General features: G+C 39.7%; 1 protein-coding gene across 5 annotated transcripts in view; it reads left to right on the top strand.

Moving 5' to 3' along the window:
* Window positions 1-20,549, top strand: part of ARMC8 (armadillo repeat containing 8) — a 114,392-nt gene that overhangs the window by 71,588 nt on the left and 22,255 nt on the right. For all 5 annotated transcript variants that reach the window (XM_032144250.2, XM_032144254.2, XM_032144252.2 and 2 more), the window contains 6 exons: window positions 6,939-7,021; window positions 7,329-7,410; window positions 12,121-12,207; window positions 15,016-15,108; window positions 17,942-18,091; window positions 19,429-19,524. In XM_032144250.2, the coding sequence (XP_032000141.1) occupies window positions 6,939-7,021; window positions 7,329-7,410; window positions 12,121-12,207; window positions 15,016-15,108; window positions 17,942-18,091; window positions 19,429-19,524 (591 nt within the window). The remainder of the gene's footprint in view (window positions 1-6,938; window positions 7,022-7,328; window positions 7,411-12,120; window positions 12,208-15,015; window positions 15,109-17,941; window positions 18,092-19,428; window positions 19,525-20,549) is intronic.

Here is a 20,549-nt window from a genome sequence, read left to right as displayed (position 1 = left end):
CAATGATAATTTTTTATAGTTCTTTTCCTCTTTCCCTGTTTTCAAAGTCAGATCTCAATTTAGTTAAGGCTAAGTGAAAAATCTCATCCTTACCGCATAGTGAATAGAAAGGACCTCATACTGGAAGTAAGAAAACCTGGGGAATGGGGAAGGGTGCTCTGGCTGCTCTGCTGCAGTTTGCCTGAAGAACCTGGACCAGTGACTTCATCTTTCTGAACTTGAGACCTCAGATAAGACTATTTCTAAGACCTCTTCAGATATTAACATTATTCAGCCTAAAAAGGAACAGGCACAAATGTGTTTAGTTCTGTCAGACAGTTATGTCCACTGCATTAAGAGAATGCAGTAAGAGAATTGGTTTTCCAGTTGAACTGATTTAGGAGCGAGCACTGCAACTGCCCTTACTTGATTCGTGGAAGACCATGTACTGTTGGAGATTTTGGATTTGGGTTTTTTGGTCTTTGGTTTGTTTTTGTTTTGCTTTACTTTGTTTTAATAAAGGAGAAATTGTATGAGGATATACTCAGGAATAATACACATTAGGTGCTCAAGCATTTCCGTGATGTATATGGCATCATGTCTTTAAGTATCCTGTGGTCATCTTATAAAATCCCATGGTCACTTCCTAAAACCTAGTGAAAGATTGGTTTTCCATTTGGGGGAATGGATCTCTCCCCTGACTCTTGCTGGTTCTACCCAGTCTATCCAGATAAGCTGGTTTTACATGTCTATTTCATTCTAGTATCTGCCTTCTTACCTCATGGCCCTTCTCTTTCCTCCCTAGTCTCTACCCCATTTCCAAAACTAGTGTCTTGATGGTGCTGACATGAGATCTTGGGTTTATAGTGCTCATTTCCTAAAAAAAAAAAAAAATTTAAGTGAGGAACTCGAGACCTTAAATAAATGGTCCTGCTAGGAAAGACTCAAGTGCGTGTCCTGGGACTTGTCTTTATTGACATTTAGGAGACTAAAGCATTGCCATCCACACCCAGCAGGTCCAGTCTCTGTTATACATCCTTTTTCCTTGCCAGACCTTCTCTCTCTCCCTGACCTCCTTGTGCTGCACCCTGCTTGGCTGCTTAATCCCTCCTGCTTTAACTAGAGTCTGGATTTGATAGCTAATCCACTTAGATCTTAAATGGTTGTGGCTTGTGATTTTCAGAGTTTAATTCCAGGTCCTTATTCTTTCTGGCCAGTTCTGTCTTGTTATTACTCATAATCCATTAAAACTTTCTCTGGAAACTTTCACAAAAGCCTATTTGGAATTAAGTTGTATTTGCCTGGCTATTATGCACATTCACATAAGTGATTGATGTTAAGAGAGAGCCCACTTTGCCACCCACTGCCTTGACACCCCCCCCAACCCACCCACTTTGAATTGTCCGAGAAGTTTGCTGACACCACTAAGAATCTACCTGGTTTCAGTTTCCACATATTTTGCTTGACCTGGTTTCAACACAGTTGAAGCTAAAGTCCAAGCTAAAGTTTTTCTAGTATCTGAAGAATGTTTCATCCTGGATAAAGCTGGAATAATAGTTTGTCTTGTTTTTTCAAAGACCGTATCTCTGACTCTTATAATTCATGTGCTCAGAGGAAAAGATGGCTTATGTCCTGGCCACAACTAAATTTTGGATCTACTAAAGCTCATGGAGGGCTGGGAAGTTCCCTTGTAGCCAAAGGCCCATTTTCAAGTTGTTGGAGTTCCTGTGTATACCATAAACCACCACCTTAGTATTATCTGGATTCTGCATTTTCCCTATGATTCTCTGGACTGAGTGCCCCTCTTTCCCACTGGTCATAAAAGTCTTGTCCTGATTACAGGGGCCTCAGATCCTGTTCTAATAGATCCTTATCCACTCCTGCAAGAGCACCAATGCAATAGACAGTTTTGCAAAAGCATGTCATAAAAGCTAAAGACACCAGCAGGGAGGTATACAATACCTGGTCCATTGACCTAAAACGGTCAGTTGAGGATGCAACATTTTTTGTGTTACTTAATTCTGTAGTTTATAGCCCAGGCCCCTAGAAAAGCCTAGAAAGAAAGATGGCCTCCTCCACTCTGAGGATTCAATCTACTACAAGTACCCCTTCTGGCTGGGCACAGTGTCTGTGTAACAGAGGGCACTGTCTCTTTTTCTTTTTTAGCAGATCCAACCAGCTATGCCATAGGGCATATTTGCTGAGCTATGGCCGAGGAGTCTCCAACAAGAACCATGAGGGAGAACAACTTTCAGCTTTACTTGGCATTGCTCTTACATCCTGGAAGGACCTAAGATGCCTTTGCAAGGTGCTAGCACTTGGCACCCTCCATCATATCAAGGCTGTGGAGCACAGTATTGGGGTCGTGAAAAGGCACCATGGAGGACATGTTTTATTGCTCTTGGCTTTCCAATCCCATGTTTGAAAAGCTGTCTGGTGCACTGTTAAACCTTCATATGGATCAGAGGGCTGTGGCAGCAGCCACTACCAGCTCCTTCCCTGCTGACCTGAAAATTTTTTCTCTGGACTGGATTCCAAACCTTTTCCTGTCTTGTGATCACATTTTTGTCCTCATTTTTGTCAGTGTATTCACTATAATGCCCTTTGTATCCATACACAGATGGTCTCCATGCCCTCAGGCTTGGAAAACCTTGGTTAGATCATGTTGTCCATACCCTTTTGGAATTCAAAGTTTACATTGTCTAATTTTGTATTGTTTTTCACTCTCACTCCAAGACTGATATCTTGATGGAGAAGGTGGACCAGAGATTCAAGCATGCTTTCTAGAACCCTAGCAGGGTTACTGAGTTCACTCCATTACAAGTTCAGGTACAGACTCAGGCCTTCTGCTATAGACATTCTGATAGACTATGATCTAAGAAGGGTCAGCTTGTGCCTGAGGGGAAGACACCTCCAGATAGTTTTATGTCCTGACTTGGAAAGCGTTTACCAGCCACCTTATAGCTATACTCTGTCTCCAAAGTATCAGGGACCATACACCCCTAGAAACTTTAAAAGAAAGCACAAAGCTACAATCTTAATGTTACAGTGATTAAGCCCTAATGTTTTTCCACTGTCCTAGATCTTAAAATTCCTGTTCTTGAGAAGGATGTCTTCCTACCTTCCCTTTGTAGATACTTGTTTCATTGTGTGGCCCCATGGTCCCTGTCATTCCCAAGGTGTTCTTTCTACCATGAAATCGAGCACCATAGCACTGAAACACTTAATTGTGCTTGCTTATTCAATACTGTGAGTTTGGTAGAAGCAAGGGCTTTCTCTGCCTCACTATTTTGTTTTTGAGTTTCAAAACCATGCCTGTCACTCTCTGGGCACTCAGATATTTGCTGAATACATAATTATAGAAATGCAAGTAGGAGTTGTGCCATTTGCCTTTCCTTGCCTTCTCCTTTAGCACTCTAAGTAGACCTGAACCATTCTCCAGCCTCTCCTCACCCGCCTTCTTCCCATGTTCCTTCTAAACAACATGGTAGTTTTGTCCAGACTGACTAACATGATCCTTATGCACCTGCTAATTACAAAAGATTGGAGATAAAATAACCATTACTGTATTTCCTCATGTAGTGAAGGCCCAGAGAGGTAAATTGCCCAAGATTATACAGCAAATCCACTCCATAACATTCCATTTCCCCTGCTTCACCCACTAGGCTGGCTACCTACTCATTTTATTTCTGATCATCACCCTATTCCCTTTCCACAGGTTCTTTCATATCAGCCTTCCAAACTTTGGGAAGAGGCTACAGTCTGGACTTTAGCCCATACTAAGCTTGTAGAATTTTCTGTCACATCTCTTGTGTGGGATTAGGCTTTTTCTTGGTGCTAAGCAACTTCAGGAATTTGTGACCTATGGCTATACTGAGATATACTTTATTAAATGCCTACGATTGCTATGTCATTCCGGTTCTTTGGTAGATTTACATCTTTGGTTGAATGTAGCCGGGAAACCTTATCTAGAAACCTCTTTCAAGTCTTGGCCACACCCAGGGCAAGCATCTGGAGCCAATGCTAATAGTATTTCTCAGTTCTTTCTGGAGAGTAACCATGTGTTCAGCCTATCCGTGCTTCTACCACCACCACATTCTCTGATGATGTAACTATATCCAGTACAGGCAGTTGTTTCTCCCAAGTTATCATTTCTCATTCTTAAGTAAAAATAATTTCCCAAGCCAGAAGGATCTTTCAGGCATAAGCATCTAGTCCTCCACTGCCTGAAACTTTTGCCCTAGGCTTTTGTTTCCTTCCCATACTGAAGGTACTGATTTGGCCTTGTCTGTGTCAAGAACAGTGACTAGTGCATGATTGAAGTAACCCAGCCAGTCTTTGATGGTTGCTGTAGCACAGAAGGTTAGGTAATTTGGAAAACATACTACTATGACCCCCAAGGAAATAGTAATAAGGTCCCAACTAGTTTAATGGAATGTGAAAGGAATGAATATAAGGTATAGTGCTAAGTAAATTGTTTTGGTTTTGTGTGGTAAGGGAGGAAGAGTTGGGGTCAAGATTAGCACAAATGTAGGGCCTGGGTGGCTGGGAGAATGTTAAAATACCGTTAGCTAAAACAGAAAGACACAGAGAACAAGCAGGTTTAGCCAAGGCTAGGGGTTGGGAGGACAAATTCAGTATGAGACGTAATAGATCGGAAGTTCCACTGAACATCCATGTCATATTTATTAGGCAATCAGAAGTATGGAGCTAGAGGTCAGGAAAGAACTCTAGGACAGAACTTTAGAAAATTTCCCATACTGAGTTGGTTTTGAAGTCACAGTATCGTTATATGTAAGAGGTGGAGATGGACAGAGCCTTTATTGGATATATGCCCATTTAAAGATGGAAAGTGGGGAGAGGACTAGCTTCAAGAGGTTAAAGTTTGGACACTTAAACGTCTTTTAAACAGGATTGAAAATGAGAGGTAGGGCAGAGTAAAGATGTGAGAATGTTATGGAAAGGTAGTTTTTGGATCAAGGTAGACAGGCTTTGAGCTTGAAGTACCCAACCTTGACAAGAGTAAAGAAAACAGCAAAAGCATGGAGACCTTTCATCAGAAGTGGGAAGTTGCAATGTGTATCCCCAAAATAAAACAAGGTCCCTACGAAGATGAGGTGGGCACAGAGTGGCTGCGACCATGAGGGAGGCAGGAAGAATTTGAAGTAAGAGGTAGCTACCATAAGGAATATGGGCATCTCCAGGGGGTTACAAGGCTGGTCACCAGCAGTGAGGGTGCCGCTGAGGTAGGATAGCTTACATGGAAAGAACAGCCATGTTTGGTGGTTTCTCTAGAGCAACATCAGCAGTTGGTATCCGGAGCAGGAGTAATGAGTGGTGGGAGGACAGTGAAAAAGGGAAACTGTCTTCTAAGCGGAGTGTCTGAGCAGGACATCCATGCCAGGGGGAAAAGGTATAAGAGAGTCACAAAGAGTAGGTAGACTGAGAAAGGGAGGAGTTTAGGGGCTAGAGGTGACAATGAGGACAGAGTGGTTGTGCATATCAGTAAGAATGGAATTAGGTTTGGTCTAGGGCGAGGAGTAGATCAATATGTAAATGTTTTGGAAACTAAAACACCAGATAAAAATTACCATTCCTAACCTACATCTAAAATGTGGTTCCCTGTTCTTAATAGATGATATTTTCCGTTATTGTTGTTAATTTCAACAATATTTTCTTCTCTTCCTGTTTGGCTGAAACATTCTGAGGTTTCCCACTCTCTCATGTTCTAAGGTCAGCCTTCTCAATCCTCTCATTTTAGTCCAGGTCAGTGATCTTCAACCTTGGCTGTGTACTGGACTCTCCTGAGGAGATTAAAAAAAAAAAAAAATTTAGGTGCCTAGCCCTGACCCTGGAGAACCTAATTTAATTGGTCTGCTGTATGGCCTGGACATAGGATTAAAAAAAAAAAAAAAATTTCCCCAGGTAATTCTTCTGCAAGGCCAACCAAGGTTAAGATCTATTGGTCTAGGTATTCTCCCAGGTGAGAGTAACGACTCCCATTAATGAGTTGCCCATAATGGGAACTACCTGGTGAGTACAAGAGGACTACTTTAAACAGGGCTGTATTACAAGTGTGGCTGAGCATATAGACTCTGGAGTCACATGCCTGGGAACGTGTCTCAGCTCTGTGATTACAGGAAAGCTCTGTATTATCCAGAATAATGCCTACAGAAGATTGAGGGTTAAATTGGGTAATACAACATGCTTAGCACCATGCTTGGCACATAGAAGAACTCAACAGATGTGTTTGTTAATATTTGTGTTGTGATGTCATGAGTACTTTATTCTAATATGAAAAGACTGTTTTTCAATAGGCCCACACAAGTCAAATTCAGTTTCCTTCACACACTATTTATTTTGTATCTAGACATTGTTTGATGAAGCAAAATTGCAGGTTATCTTATTTTTAAGTTGAAACAATAGAGCTTCATGGTTATAGTGATTATATGTAGCAGCACTTAGTGCTATAGTGAAAGATGGCAAGGGTTACTTTTCTAAAAGTTTCAGTCGGTTGGTAAGAAAGTAGCCACAGGGTGGCTCTGTCAGAAGCCCAGATTTCATTTCATGAGGGCTGAGCATGGACTGTGATTTCTTTAGAACCTCACTCTGGAAGGAACCTGCCCAATGAGAGTTCATTTATTTCTTTTCCTTTTTCTCAAGATTGTTTACGTAACACCTCTGCAGTACTTATACCATTTAATTTTTGTTTTAAGTGTCTTTAAAAATAAACAACCTGCCCCTTACGCCTGTCATTCAGCCTGGCAGGTCCTTAATGGGCTAGACCTACCTCTCTGATGAACTGCCTGCCCCCACCGCAAGATGATTGTTCGAGAGGTAAAAACTCTTGCCAAAAACAACGTTAAACTTTTAATGGATGTTAACATACTTGCATTTACAAGCAGTGAAGTTTGTCACCTTCATGTTGTTATTTATGCAGCATTAACCTTTTTCTCCAGATCATTGAGACTGAAAATATGATGGACCGAATTGTGACTGGCTTGTCTGAGTCTAGTGTCAAGGTGCGGTTAGCTGCCGTCAGGTATGAGCTTTAAATGGTCTGAATAAAAACCTTTTGCCATGTATTTAACCTGTTTCCTTTCTGGTCCTTCACTGAGTATACGCAGACTACAAATGTTCCTCAAAAATCTGCTCAGGTGAATTCATAGTGTATAACGTTGTCTAACAGAGAGCCTGGCCTCCAAACCCCATGAAGTGGTCTGATGTAGTTCACTTAACAGTGTAGATATGCTTGAAGTGTACATTAGTCATTGTAAAATGCCAGCCAGTTTGTTTGAAAAGTAAAAGTTTTGGTTTCTTCTGAAGCTAATTTTGATTATTCTTTGTAGATGTTTGCACAGTTTATCCAGATCTGTGCAGCAGCTTCGAACCAGTTTCCAGGATCATGCTGTGTGGAAACCTTTAATGAAGGTAAGAAGAAAGGGTCAGCCAGTAACAGCCGTACTCACAGACCCTAGAGTGAGCTGAGCTAGCTAACACTACTCCCTGGTCTAGGAGTATGTCTCATTTTTGTGTAGAGCATTTTGAACACTTGTCTCCTCAAATCTGATATTCCAAGCATCTACAAATGCTTCATGTGTGAGGGGGAACTATAGGCCTGATTTTCTTTCTTTCTTTTTTTTTTTTTTTTTGAGATGTAGTCTAGCTCTGTCACCCAGGCTGGAGTGCAGTGGCACGATCTTGGCTCACTGCAACCTCCACCTTCCCGGTTCAAGCGATTCTCCTGCCTCAACCTCTCGAGTAGCTAGGACTACAGGTGCGCACCCCTACGCCTGGCTAATTTTTGTATTTTTAGTAGAGACAGGGTTTCACCATATTGGTCAGGCTGGTCTTGAACTCCTGACCACGTGATCTGCCCTCCTCGGCCTCCCAAAGTGCTGGGATTACAGGCATGAGCCACTGTGCCCAGCCAGGTCTGATTTTCTTTTATTTACTGAGCTTTAGTTACTCATCTGATCTCCCTATTTGTTTAATATTACACCTTAACCTTATATTCAGAATTATCCTTGTAATTTTTGGTTCTGAAAAGCAAAGGAATCTGCCATTTACAGAGATAATGTGTTGTTCTTAGTCTCGGCAATCCCTGGATTTTTTTTTTTTTTTTTAAATAGACACAGGGTCTCACTGTGTCACACAGGCTAGAGTGCAGTGGCTCAATATGGCTCACTGCAGCCTTGTGCCCCCCGGCCCAAGTGATTCTTCCACCTTGGCCTCCCAAGTAACTGGGACTACAGGCATATGCCACTATGCCTAGCTAATTTTTTTGATTTTTTTGAGACAAGGTCTCGCTAAGTTGCCCAGGCTGGTTTCGAACTCCTGAGCTGAAGTGATCCTGCCTTGGCCTCCCAAAGTGTTGGCTAGGATTACAGGTATAAGCCACCATGCCTGGTCCCTGGATATTTTTTAACATAACATTTTTGGTGTTAGGTCTTCTCTTCAGGCCCCTTTTATTCCCCCAAAAAAAGGTTCAGGGCAAATGAATCTGAATCAAGACTTAGAGCATGCATCAAGTGGCTGCTAATAATGTTATCCCCCGATACATTACAAAACTTGGTCTTTGGTCTATCATTTTTTTTTCTTAAGTGATCATATACCTTGCATTTAGTCAACTTAATTTTTTAGAGTTTTTTTTTGTTTTTGCATACCTGCTATGTACTAAGCAAAGCCTTCAAGTACAGTGAGCTACCAAAAACATTTTATCACAGATCTCTTACTCTTGGCTTAAAGCTTTAGGTTTACGGGGCGGGGCATCAATGTGGCAGAAATAGGTAAGAGACCATTCAGGCAGGAAGAATATAAAGTGGGCTTTGAAAGCAAGAGGAAAACAGGAGGATTTTCTGGGGAGCAGAATAGCATGAGGAGAAACATTATATATGGTATGTGTAGGGAACAGCAAGTATACCTTTATGACTCTAATGGAGCAGTGGGATATAATGAGACATACCAGTGGACAGGTAAGGACGAAGTGGAAGAGTTAGACCAATGCCAGTGGCCTTGGGAATTGACATGCTGAGTGGTTCTTCCATTGAGGAGGTTCATCTAATGACAGAGTATATGATTTATGTGTTGAGGTCCTGGAATAAAGCAGTAGGAGTGGCTTAGGAAAGACCATATGAACCCTGGAGCTACTTCAGTGGAAGGAATGATAGATTGAGTGTGTGATTCACTACTCAGGAGCTGTCAGGGGAACACCAAGACTTTTCTAGTCTAAACAAGTGTCACAATATGGTCTTATGAGGCCTATCAGAACAGTATGTTTCTTTAACAACTTAGTGGGCCTATCCAAGCAGTGTGTAACATTGAACTTGACCCATTTTCATCCATTGGCACATCTTCCTGAGATTCACTCTTTTTCACCCTATTAGACATATGTCATCTCTTCTGAATACTCCTCATTCTCTGATATCCTTTTGCTTCCTGAACCTCATTAAGAGCCCCAAATCTCAGAATGGTTATTTACCTACACTCTACTCTCCAGCCACAGTATCAGTGCCTTTCTACACTTGGAACACACTTGGTTATGGAGTGTGCCAGCTCCCACCAGCAAAAGTTTTATTTCAGGTCCACCATCCCTTATCCAAAACTGTTGGGGCCAGATTTGACATTTCTGGATATTTTAAGGCTCTCCTCAGTTAAGTGGTGTTTTCTTTTACTATTCCTACTCTTTATTATTCTTAGATTGTACCTTTTTCATAGCAGCTTGATCTTGATTTATTGATTATCCATTCAGGAATTTTTAAGTGCTCTTCTGCTTCCCCAAATAATTCCCTTTTCATCCAGAGCCATTTCCCCTGCTCGCTAAGCTCAGTAGCCCTCTATCATACAAATCAGAAATGGAGTAACATGGTTTCTCTTTAGTTCTTTCTGTGAAAAGGTCTAATGAGCATTCTAGAAGGGTTTCATGTACTTGGGTACATGTGGATATAATTACTCTCAAACTACAATTTTGCTGTATGTTTAAACTATAGTATTAAAAGCTTGGAGGTAAACAAATGATTTACTTCCAATACTTTTTGGTCTCTAGTCGAGAGGCTGTTTGCATAACTATTGATTTTTCCCATTTGCTTTTCCATGTTTTTAACAGTTGGTTAACAAACTGCAAGAAGGTAGACATTTGGTTTTAATTTAAAAAATTATTTGTGACTATTTTTTGTTCCTATTTTGGTGAAATTGTTTGGTCAGTGTTAGATGTCAACTTCTGAATTTCACATGCCATACATTACACTGTGCCAGGTAAGTGGTTTTTAAGTTTATAGGATCTCTTCTGCTTTAGTTTATCATTAGATGTTATCTAATTTTAATGTTATCTAATAAAACTTGATAAAAACATTAATTTCTATAAACAGTAACATTTAAAAAATGAATTATGTCAACCAAAGCAACTTTTTAAAGACTTGATAGGCATTGACTTATTTCAATCAGTGTTTCTAAGTGGTATAGTTTTGGAAAATGATTATTTCTCTTAATCTAAAAACAATTACCGAGCACCCATTTTGTGCAGTGCCACTGGGTTGCTACAGGCTAGTATAAATTAGACCATAGATACATAGATTATTTCTTCAGGAAGCTTACCTCTATTAATAGAAGGGGAGATTGGCATAACTGCACAAAGAATTTGAATAGGTTGATGGTCATGAGGATCCTAAGAGAGGTCACAAACCATGGCAATGGGACCCCAGAGGAGGATAGAATGACTTCTGACTGAAAGGGCTGGGATGACTTTAAAGCTTGGATAGGGGTGTACCTGAGAGATACAGGAAGGGCAAGGAAAGGAAAGGGTGAATAGGGCCTTAGGGAAGTTGTGACAGACACAGAGCACAGCATGCCTAGTATATGAGATTTGATTTGATCTTTATCAATGAACAGTGCATAGGAGAGTTAAAACACAGTATCTTAGGAGAGCTGCTTCTACTTTATAATTCACGCTTATTCTTAACTTGAGAACTTCTGACTTTGTTTAGCCAAGAAAAGCAGGTAATATATTTAACTGTCTGAAATTTTTTGTGATTACCCATTTCTGGTTTGTATAATTAGAGCTCCTAATACTCCTTTTGGGATCCTAAGCCTGAGCCTGATCTGATCCCAGATGCAGAGGATTTAGTTGAAGTGATTATTGCATATAAATAGTGGTATTTATGAAGACCTTGTCTCTTAGAATCTAGAAAGAACAGGTTCTAATAATAGCTAATAGCAACTAACATTTATCATCATACTTTGTTGCCTTCTAGTTCAGTGAAAGTCCCTGGAAGTTAGTTTACTGTATACCTATTATGTGCCTGATAGCATCAGCAATTATGGTACTAAATTACCATTTTCAAAGCCTTACTTATATAGCCATTACTATGTGCCAGTTACTATTCTAAAACCTTTTTATATATTTATTCTCATCACAATCCTGTGAAGCAGATACCATTTTATGGTTGAGGAATTCATGTACCTATTTAGTTGTTGAGCCCAAATTTGTATCCAAGCAGTCTTATGTTTTTCATTTCCCTGCTACGGTACTTCCCTTATTATTCACTATATCACATTTAATCCTAAATAGTTCTATCAAGGAGGTCTTATTTCCTCAGTTTATAGATGAAGAAATACAGGCTTAGGCCAGTTAGTGGAAGTGTCCAGTTGGAACTAGGTCTGTGTGATTCCATTTCTGAGAACCAGTCTCCCACACTGTCCTGCCTGTGCGGTAGTAGCTTGCTTGATCCATCAGTGCTCCTGGTCAAACAAGCCCTTCTAAGGACACATCAGAAAGTCAGGCTGTAGGGCCATTCTGTAGACTCGTAAGAGGCTTAACTAATGCAGTAGAATGAGCTCACTTACCCCAGAGCAGTCCCTTGGCCTTCAAGCATTTCACATAGAGTATCTTTGCCTGACATGTCTGTCTCCTCCCTGCAAGAGCCCCAGTGAGGCTGCAGCTTCTCCAAGCAAGACAGATTTGAGGGCCTTAGTCAGTCATAATTATAGCACTAGGAAACGTCTGACACAATATCAAGTGGATTCTTCCTATCTCTCCAATGTGAAGAATCAGGTTGAAAGATAATTGTTCTTGTTTTTATTTATATTTTATATCTCATCTTCATCATTCCAAATCATTAATAGTATCCGTTTTTAATTCCATAGGTTTTACAAAATGCACCAGATGAAATCCTAGTGGTAGCATCTTCCATGCTATGTAATCTTCTTCTTGAATTTTCTCCAAGCAAAGAGGTTAGTATTGATTTTCTTTTCCTAGACTTTGCCCAGTCCAGCTAGAGCTTACTCAAATACTTTTTATAGTAGTTGACATTGAAATTTATGGGTTGGGTTTAAAAACTACTTCGGAATTGTTTGATTGCATAGGGGTGGGGGTGTGCAAATAAATCATTCATTTTAAAATATGGTTATCATTTCCCATTATTCTTTTTATTCTATCTAACATATTCAGCTTATTTAAAAGATAGTACAGCTTAAAGTCAATTTAAACTGCCTGAAACTGTGAATGTAAGAAATAATTTTTCTTACAAATAGTAAACTATCCTCAGGCTATCTTTACTAAAGAATAAATTAAGACTAAATTTTGTAAACCAGGATTATAAGTCTTTCAAGGAGATAACTGCTGTCACTGGAAAATCATCTTTTGATGTTTAATGTTAATGGTAGTTGTTTGGGGAGGGGTTGGATGGGGGTTCCCTTCTGCATTGTATAACATATTTGAGTATGTATTCTTTTTTTAATAGGAAAAGCTAAAATATACTTTAATGAAGAAGGGGAAAACCTTATAAAGTTAGTTTTATTATGTCATAATACCCCTGATCTGCCCAATCATGAACTCAGGTTTATTGTGCATTTAGTTGTCCCATTTGTGTTGAATTTATTTTCTGCATTATAACACTTGTAGGCGTTGACTATAATTAAGAAAGGTAGTATTAATAAGATGGAGGTTCTGGCCAGGCACAGTGGTTCATGTGTGTAAACCCAGCACTTTGGGAGGCCAAGGCGGGCAGAACACTTGAGGTCAGGAGTTTGAGACCAGCCTGGCCAACATGATGAAACCCCATCTCTGCTAAAAGTACAAAAATTAGCCGGGGGTGGTGGTGCATGCTTGTAATCCCAGCTATGCGGGAGGCAGAAGAATCACTTGAACCCAGGAGGCAGAGGTTGCAGTGAGCTGAGATCGCGCCACTGCACTGCAGCCTGGGCAAAAGAGGGAGACTCCATCTAAAAAACAAAACAAAACAAAAAAACAAGATGGAGGTTCAGAAATAGTTATTCAACAAACAGGAATCTTGGAACAAGCAGGGCAAGACTGGTAGTTACTCTGATGGAAGAGAAAGGCAAAACAGTACACCAGAGCTTCCATCAGTTCTCTGCCCTGTAGATAGATGGGGTCTTGGCCTGGTGATAATCCAGTCACAGCTTGTGTACCACCGTTAATCATCCTTAACTGCTCTTATATTGCTCCAGATCTACCTTCAGGATATTTAGGGTCTGGTTAGGAAATAGGTAGATGAGCTCAGGCAAAGGATCACTAATACGATTTTTTTATATTGAAAAATTAACTCCCAACCTGGGCAACATAGCAAGACTTTGTCTCTACTAAAAATTAAAAAATCAACCAGGCTTGGCACACACACCTGTAGTTCTAGCTACTCGAGAGGCTGAGGCAGGAGAATTGTTTGAGCCTGGGAATTTGAGGTTGCAATGAGCTATGATCATGCCACTGCACTCCAGGCTGGGCTTCAGAGCGAGACCCTGTCTGAAAAAATTAAAATTAAAAAAAAAAAAAACCCAACTAGATTCTAAACCAAAGTGGGGGAGGGAAATGCTATAAGAGCATTTTTTTGTGCCAACTGACAAAATTAGCGTATGGGCTATAGATTTGATTAAAGTATTATTTTAATTTATTATTACCTTTCCTGAATTTGGTAACTATACTGTGGTTATCTAAGATAATATCCTTGTTTTTAGGAAATATACATTGAAATATTAAGCGTAAAAGGGGCATGATGTATGCATCCTACTTTCACATGGTTCAGAAAAGATAGATAATGTGGATTAGGTACATAGTACAAGAGAGATGATAAATTAACAATGGCAAATGTTAAAAACTGGCAGATCTGGGAAAAGAATATCTGAGAGTTCCTTGTATCTTTTGCTACTTTATAAGTTTGAATTTATTTCAAAATAAGTTTTTAAAATATAATTTGTACAGTCGAGAAATGTATACCCCTTTTTCTGGGTATATAGATCTGAATTGCTTCTGACGTTTCTATAATCCTCTTGACAAGTGACCTTTAAGCATTCATTGGTGATGGTAAATCTTAATCCTCTAAGGTTTGAATATTTTTTAGAAATTACCAAAAATTCATGTTCAGTCAAGTGTCATAAATAAAGTTAAGTAGTTAGACCAAAGCATGGTATTTTAGGTGTAAAATGTGGCATGACTATAAAAGTACAGGACTGTTTTGCTTGTATAATTGATACGTAGTCCTGAAAATATCCTAAAAGATAAATTCTGCAGCATGTTTGGAATAAGACTGACAGCTTAGAAGGAGGATGATTTGGTTGTCTAAGTTCCTTTTTATTTCTTTCCTTTACCAACCATATTACTTCATAGAGTTTGTAAGCAATGCACAAGATATAAAGCAGAAAGTGACAGAGTCTCAGAGAAAGATGAGAGTGGGGAGCTAGGTAATGGGATCATAAGGGTCTGTGTGAAATGTACAGATAACTAGAATGTCTCCTGAATCCTCCAGGACTACAAGGATAAAAGGAAATGACAGAGTGGTTTTGTTTTGTTTTCTTTTCTTTTTTTTTTTTTTTTTTTTTGGCTTTTTGGATTTATGAGAAAATAATTGTCTTTGCCCTTCTCAAGGTGATTTTTATGGCTACAGCACTCCCTGCTTTGCAGAAGTTGCCTGGAATTCAGTAAGAGTGGGGAAGAAATCACAGACAAAGTGCCAAGGTATATGCATGTTTAGTTTGCAAACCAGAATTTAAAGCTGTGATTTTTTTTTTTTCCCTGTCCAATGGCAGCCAATTTTGGAATCAGGAGCCGTAGAGCTACTTTGTGGATTAACTCAGAGTGAAAATCCCGCTTTACGAGTGAATGGAATTTGGGCTTTAATGGTACGTTTCACTTATATATATTTCATAACTTACAAAAGGTATACAGCTATTGTCTAAGTTAGAACTATAATGTGTTATTTGAAATGTCTGGAATGTTCTTTTTCAAAAATCTTGCTATTTTGTTCTAGTTTTCTAATGACTAGGACCTAGAAGGCTTAGTATTAAACTAACAGATTTAACTGTAAGCAAGTTATGCCTCAGTTCTCTTATTTATTATTAAGAAAAGTGAACAGATGTTGAAACTTAGCTAATTCTGGGAAAATAAATTTTCCTTATCATGAGCATAGTATATTTTTGTGTAGCGCCACCTACTTTACAAAGCACTTGCATATCTCCTTTGCTCTTCAGAACAACTTTATGATACCAACCAGAGAGTTCTTACCATACTTTATAGATGAAGTAAACTAAGGCACAGAATGATTATGTTTTTTATTGGCAAATAAAAATTATGTGTGTTTATAATGTACAACATGATGTTTTGAAAGATAAATAGATTGTGGGATGGCTAATTTGAGCTAATTAATGAACATATATATTACCTCACATACTTAACCATTTTTTGCAGATAGATTAACTTGTCGAAGGTAATAAAATTGGTGCATAAATACTTATTAATTTTTTTAACAGTTTCTAGTAAATAATTTATAATATATTCTAAAACTTTATGGGGTTAGAGAACCATTTCTCCTTAAGATTATTAAAATTTTCTTGAAATTGAAAATAGAGTAATCCTAAATTGATTTTTAAAACATATTTATACTATTGACAATTTAATTGCTCTGTACCAGACACTAAGCTGGGCGTTTTATATTTATCCCTAATTCTTATTTTAAGATATATTGGTATATATTCACTTTACAAATGGGAAACTAGGACTCAGGGAGGGTAAGTGAATTGTGAAGGTGAAGGCCTCACAGCTAATAATGGAAATGGGTTCAGAACCTTTTCCAAGCCTGTATTCTCCCTGTTCCATGCTATATCTGCTGTGTTTTTATACAGACTTTAGGATAGAAATAATTATCTTCTAAGAAAGCAACAAATCTGTAGTTTCACAGATATTTTTCTCCTGAACTTTGTACAGCTTTTAGCACTTCTCTTTCTTGAAACTCCTTCCCAGGACTTATTTTTTTTAAACTCACTTTCTACCTAGCTTCCTTTTCAACCTCTTCTCTGAGAACATTCCCCCAAGTTTCAGTTTCTGGTTTCCAGTTCTCATTACATCAGTTTCAGGGACTTCATCTCATATCATGGTTTCAACTTCCCCTAATAGGTTGCTTTGAAATCTACATATCCAGATGTAACTGTTACCTGTTTCCCAGATCTATCACTTAAATGGCGTATGGGACTTCATTTCAGAATTCTCTGACATGCACAACTTTAATGTTGGGAACTGAACTTATTTCACTCCTCAAATCTATACAAACTATCTTATTCTCGTCAGTCTCCATGTTACCAGCTGCTGTGTTTTCTCTCTGCAAAATATAAAACCTTAGAATCATCTCTGACCTGGGTCTCTTGACACATAGAGAGTATTCTTTTTGCTCTGCCATGCTGCCTCACATTATTATGTAACTTGATGGCTAATGTCTTAGCTCTTTAGTTCCTAGAGGGCAACAACCACATATTATGTCTGTAGTTTACAAGATTTTTTTTTCTTTCCCTTTTTTTTTTTGGATACAGAGTCTTGCCTAGTTGCCCAGGCTGAAGTGTAGTGGCATGATCTCAGCTCACTGCAACCTCTGCCTCCTAGGTTCAAGCGATTCTTGTGCCTCAGCCTCCTGAGTAGCTGGGATTACAGGTGTGTGCCACCACACCTGGCTATACAAGAGATTTTTGTATCAAAAGTTGATTTGTAAGTTGTTATTTGGAATTTACCATGGTTTTTGTTTTCTTCAGACATGTATAGCTTGGGATTAAGCTGGGCTAACCCATGACACAAATTAGAGAAAAAGGAGCAAAATAGCTACTAGCCACCCGGGATTACTGGTAGCTCAGACACACCTCCTACCCTCTGGAGAGCTTCCTGTGTGATATAGCCCAGCCATGCCAACACCTACCATAGTATTGTGAACACAATAGATGTTTTCATGCCAGTAAAGTTAAGAAAACCCACTGCTTATTTTCTTCCGTGAGGACTTTGAAATCATTCTCAAAAGGCATGGCACAGTATAATCATTAATAGTCATTTCATGTACAGCAGGCAACTTGATAACCATAAAGATATTGTCAAAAGTGATAAATGAGTTTTGTATTTATTTGAGCAGTCTTAAGACATTCAGATGTCTGTACCTAAAAGTGGTCATATTCCTCATGTAGAAGTATATCTAAGAGTAACAGTTACCTTTCTCTTGACGGACAGAAATATAGTTGATTAACAAGAATCAGGAAAATAGATTGATTTATCCTTAAAGATTTTCTGCAGATTCTGTTTGTGCTTTGAAAATTATCAAAGTTGGCCAAGCCTGGTGGCTCACACCTGTAATCTCAGCACTTTGGAAGGCCAAGGCAAGTGGATCACGAGGTCAGGAGTTCAAGACCAGCCTGACCAACATGGTGAAACCCTATCTCTACCAAAGATACAAAAATTAGCCAGGCGTGGTGGCTCACACCTGTACTCCCAGCTACTCAGGAGGCTGAGGCAGGAGAATTGCTTGAACCCGGGAGGCAGAGGTTGCAGTGAGCCAATATTGTGCCACTGCACTCCAGCCTGGGTGACAGAGCAAGATTGTATCTCAAAAAAATTAAAAAAAGAAAATCACCAGAGTTACTATTAAAATATAATTTAATAAAGTAAATGTAGACATGATTCTTGCAACTTCTTTAATCCTTTCAGAATATGGCATTTCAGGCTGAACAAAAAATAAAAGCAGATATTTTACGAAGCTTGAGTACTGAACAGCTATTCCGGTTATTATCAGATTCAGATTTGAATGTGCTGATGAAGACATTGGGACTTCTTAGAAATCTCCTCTCTACTCGTCCTGTAAGTAAAATCACCCAGGCTTCCAAATTAGCTAGCCCTGCATATGCATTGCAAGACATTGCTTTCTGTCTGTGCTCTCATTAACATCTGCCCATGAGTGTGATTCAAATGCTGCCCCCTTCCAAAGAAACAAGGAGTTGATGTCTAAACCTGTCACCTTCATAGGTGTTCTGGGAGCTGCTTCACCATATCACCCCCTATTCTCCACTCCTACACTGCTTATCCTGTCTCCCTCTAAGCCCTGGAACAGAGGAAAACATGACCAGTGCCTACCTTGATTTGTTACTTTTTTCTTACCTGGTATGCTCTCCAGGATGGATTTTCTCATCTGCCTAAGTCACTTATCTCTGGGGCCTCTGCTTCTTTCCCTTTAGAGAATTCTCAGAGCCATTCCATAGGCCATCTCCCTACCCACATTTACGGGATTGACCTCTCAAGATGCCGGTGTAGAAAGCAGTGGATACGTGTCAGAGTAGGAGAGGCTGAGCCTTGCTGGTGGGGTCCCTCTCGATGTTCTCTAATGTTCCCCAAGAAACAATGAAAGTGGCCTTCAGGTAGATGAGGAAATATGGGTGGTTCCCTTCTCTGTGCCCCACAAGTTGTCATTATGCATTTATTCTCCAAGATAGTATTAGGAAATCTACACTGTGTTTTCCATGTCTCTGGCTTCCTCCATTACCTGAGTCCATTTTTTATGCTTCCTTTTTTTTTTTTTTGAGACAGAGTCTTGCTCTTTACCCCAGGCTGGAGTGCAGTGGTGCAGTCTCAGCTCATTGCAACCTCCACTTCCCGGGTTCAAGTGATTCTTCTTTCTCGGTCTCCCCAGTAGCTGGGATTACAGGCATGTACCACCATGCCCAGCTAATTTTTTGTATTTTTAGTAGAGACGGGGTTTTGCTGTGTTGGCCAGGCTGGTCTCGAACTCCTGACCTCAGGTGATTGGCCCACCTTGGCCCCCTAAAGTGCTGGGATTACAGACGTGAGCCCACCGCACCTGGCCTTTGCTTCCTTTTTCTTTAATATATTTGGGTTTGAGGACCCCCAATGATTGTGCTTTCATATTCTGTCAGGTCAACTTTATGTATGTATGTAGTGTAATGTGTATATACGTGTGTGTGTGTGTGTGTGTGTGTGTGTGTGTGTGTGTGTATGACATATTTGAAGGCAAACTGCAGCTTCAAAATATAATAAACACTGTTCTTTGGCATCTAGTTCTATATGCTATAGTGTTTTGCATGAAGCAGTTGTGAATCATATTGTTTTAACTTTTAGAAGCCTTCTATTCGTCCTATGATCTTTGTTTCTTTGATAATTATGGATTTCCCATTGTTTTACAGCATATAGATAAAATAATGAGTACTCATGGAAAGCAAATTATGCAAGCCGTCACTCTTATTCTAGAAGGGGAACATAACATTGAGGTCAAAGAGCAGGTACGTTGTTCCTTTTTCTTGGGGAATATTTTCTGAATGTGAGCACAAAGGAAGTTCTTAGGAGTCTCCTGAAATACTCAAATCTGCAGAAGACAGAGTGCTGAGATGGGAGATGCTCTAGAGATAGGAAGAAATATCTTCCACCATCCCTTAAACTCTCTTTAAGACTTCTTCTTCCTGAAATAGAGGAAAACATGACCAGCGTCTACAGTTTTGCTTTCTGTGTCATGCACTGTGCACACTGTCCCTGTCTCTACAGGAGCAGCCACCTTTCATCATCCTGGAATGAATCCTTTTTCCAGGATCACTATTTCTAGCCCTCTCTGCTGCTATGCTCTCAACTCAAAATTCCTGCAACTCGCTGATAAAATAATTCCTCATCCTGGAGATAGTTTTCATTTCTTTTCTCTTAGGCATATTATTCCTCATCCTGGAGATAGTTTTCATTTCTTTTCTCTTAGGCATCTTATTCCTCACCCCATAACCCTACTTCCATTAAGTTTCAGGAGGGCAAGTTAAGGGTAGGTATTAAAGTACGAAGCTGTGCATTTATCAGGACAGTTGGGAATTATTTTTCTTTATTTTCTGGGATTTATCATGGGAGTTTTAATGTATATATTTTATTTTGCTCTAAAAACAAAGGTCACCTGCAAACTTAAGATTTTAACACAGGACCAGAGGTACTGGTGATCTTCAGTTTTTTGGCGTAGGTTTTGGCTACATGGTTATGTTCCCTTTCAAAATTCATTAAGCTGGCCGGGCGCTGTGGCTCATGCCTGTAATCCCAGCACTTTGGGAGGCCGAGGCAGGCAGATCACGAGGTCAGGAGATCGAGACCATCCTGGCTAACACGGTGAAAACCTATCTCTACTAAAAAAATAAAAAAATTAGCTGGGCAAGGTGGCGGGCGCCTGTAGTCCCAACTACTTGGGAGGCTGAGGCAGGAGAATGGTGTGAACCCGGGAGGCAGAGCTTGCAGTGGGCCGAGATAGCGCCACTGCACTCTGATCTGGGTGAAAGAGCGA

Source organism: Hylobates moloch, unplaced genomic scaffold (assembly GCF_009828535.3).
Source record: "Hylobates moloch isolate HMO894 unplaced genomic scaffold, HMol_V3 SCAFFOLD_22, whole genome shotgun sequence".
Classification (NCBI taxonomy): Eukaryota; Metazoa; Chordata; class Mammalia; order Primates; family Hylobatidae; genus Hylobates; species Hylobates moloch.
Note: the sequence above shows the minus strand (reverse complement) of the source record. Positions and strands in the feature narration are given on the sequence as shown.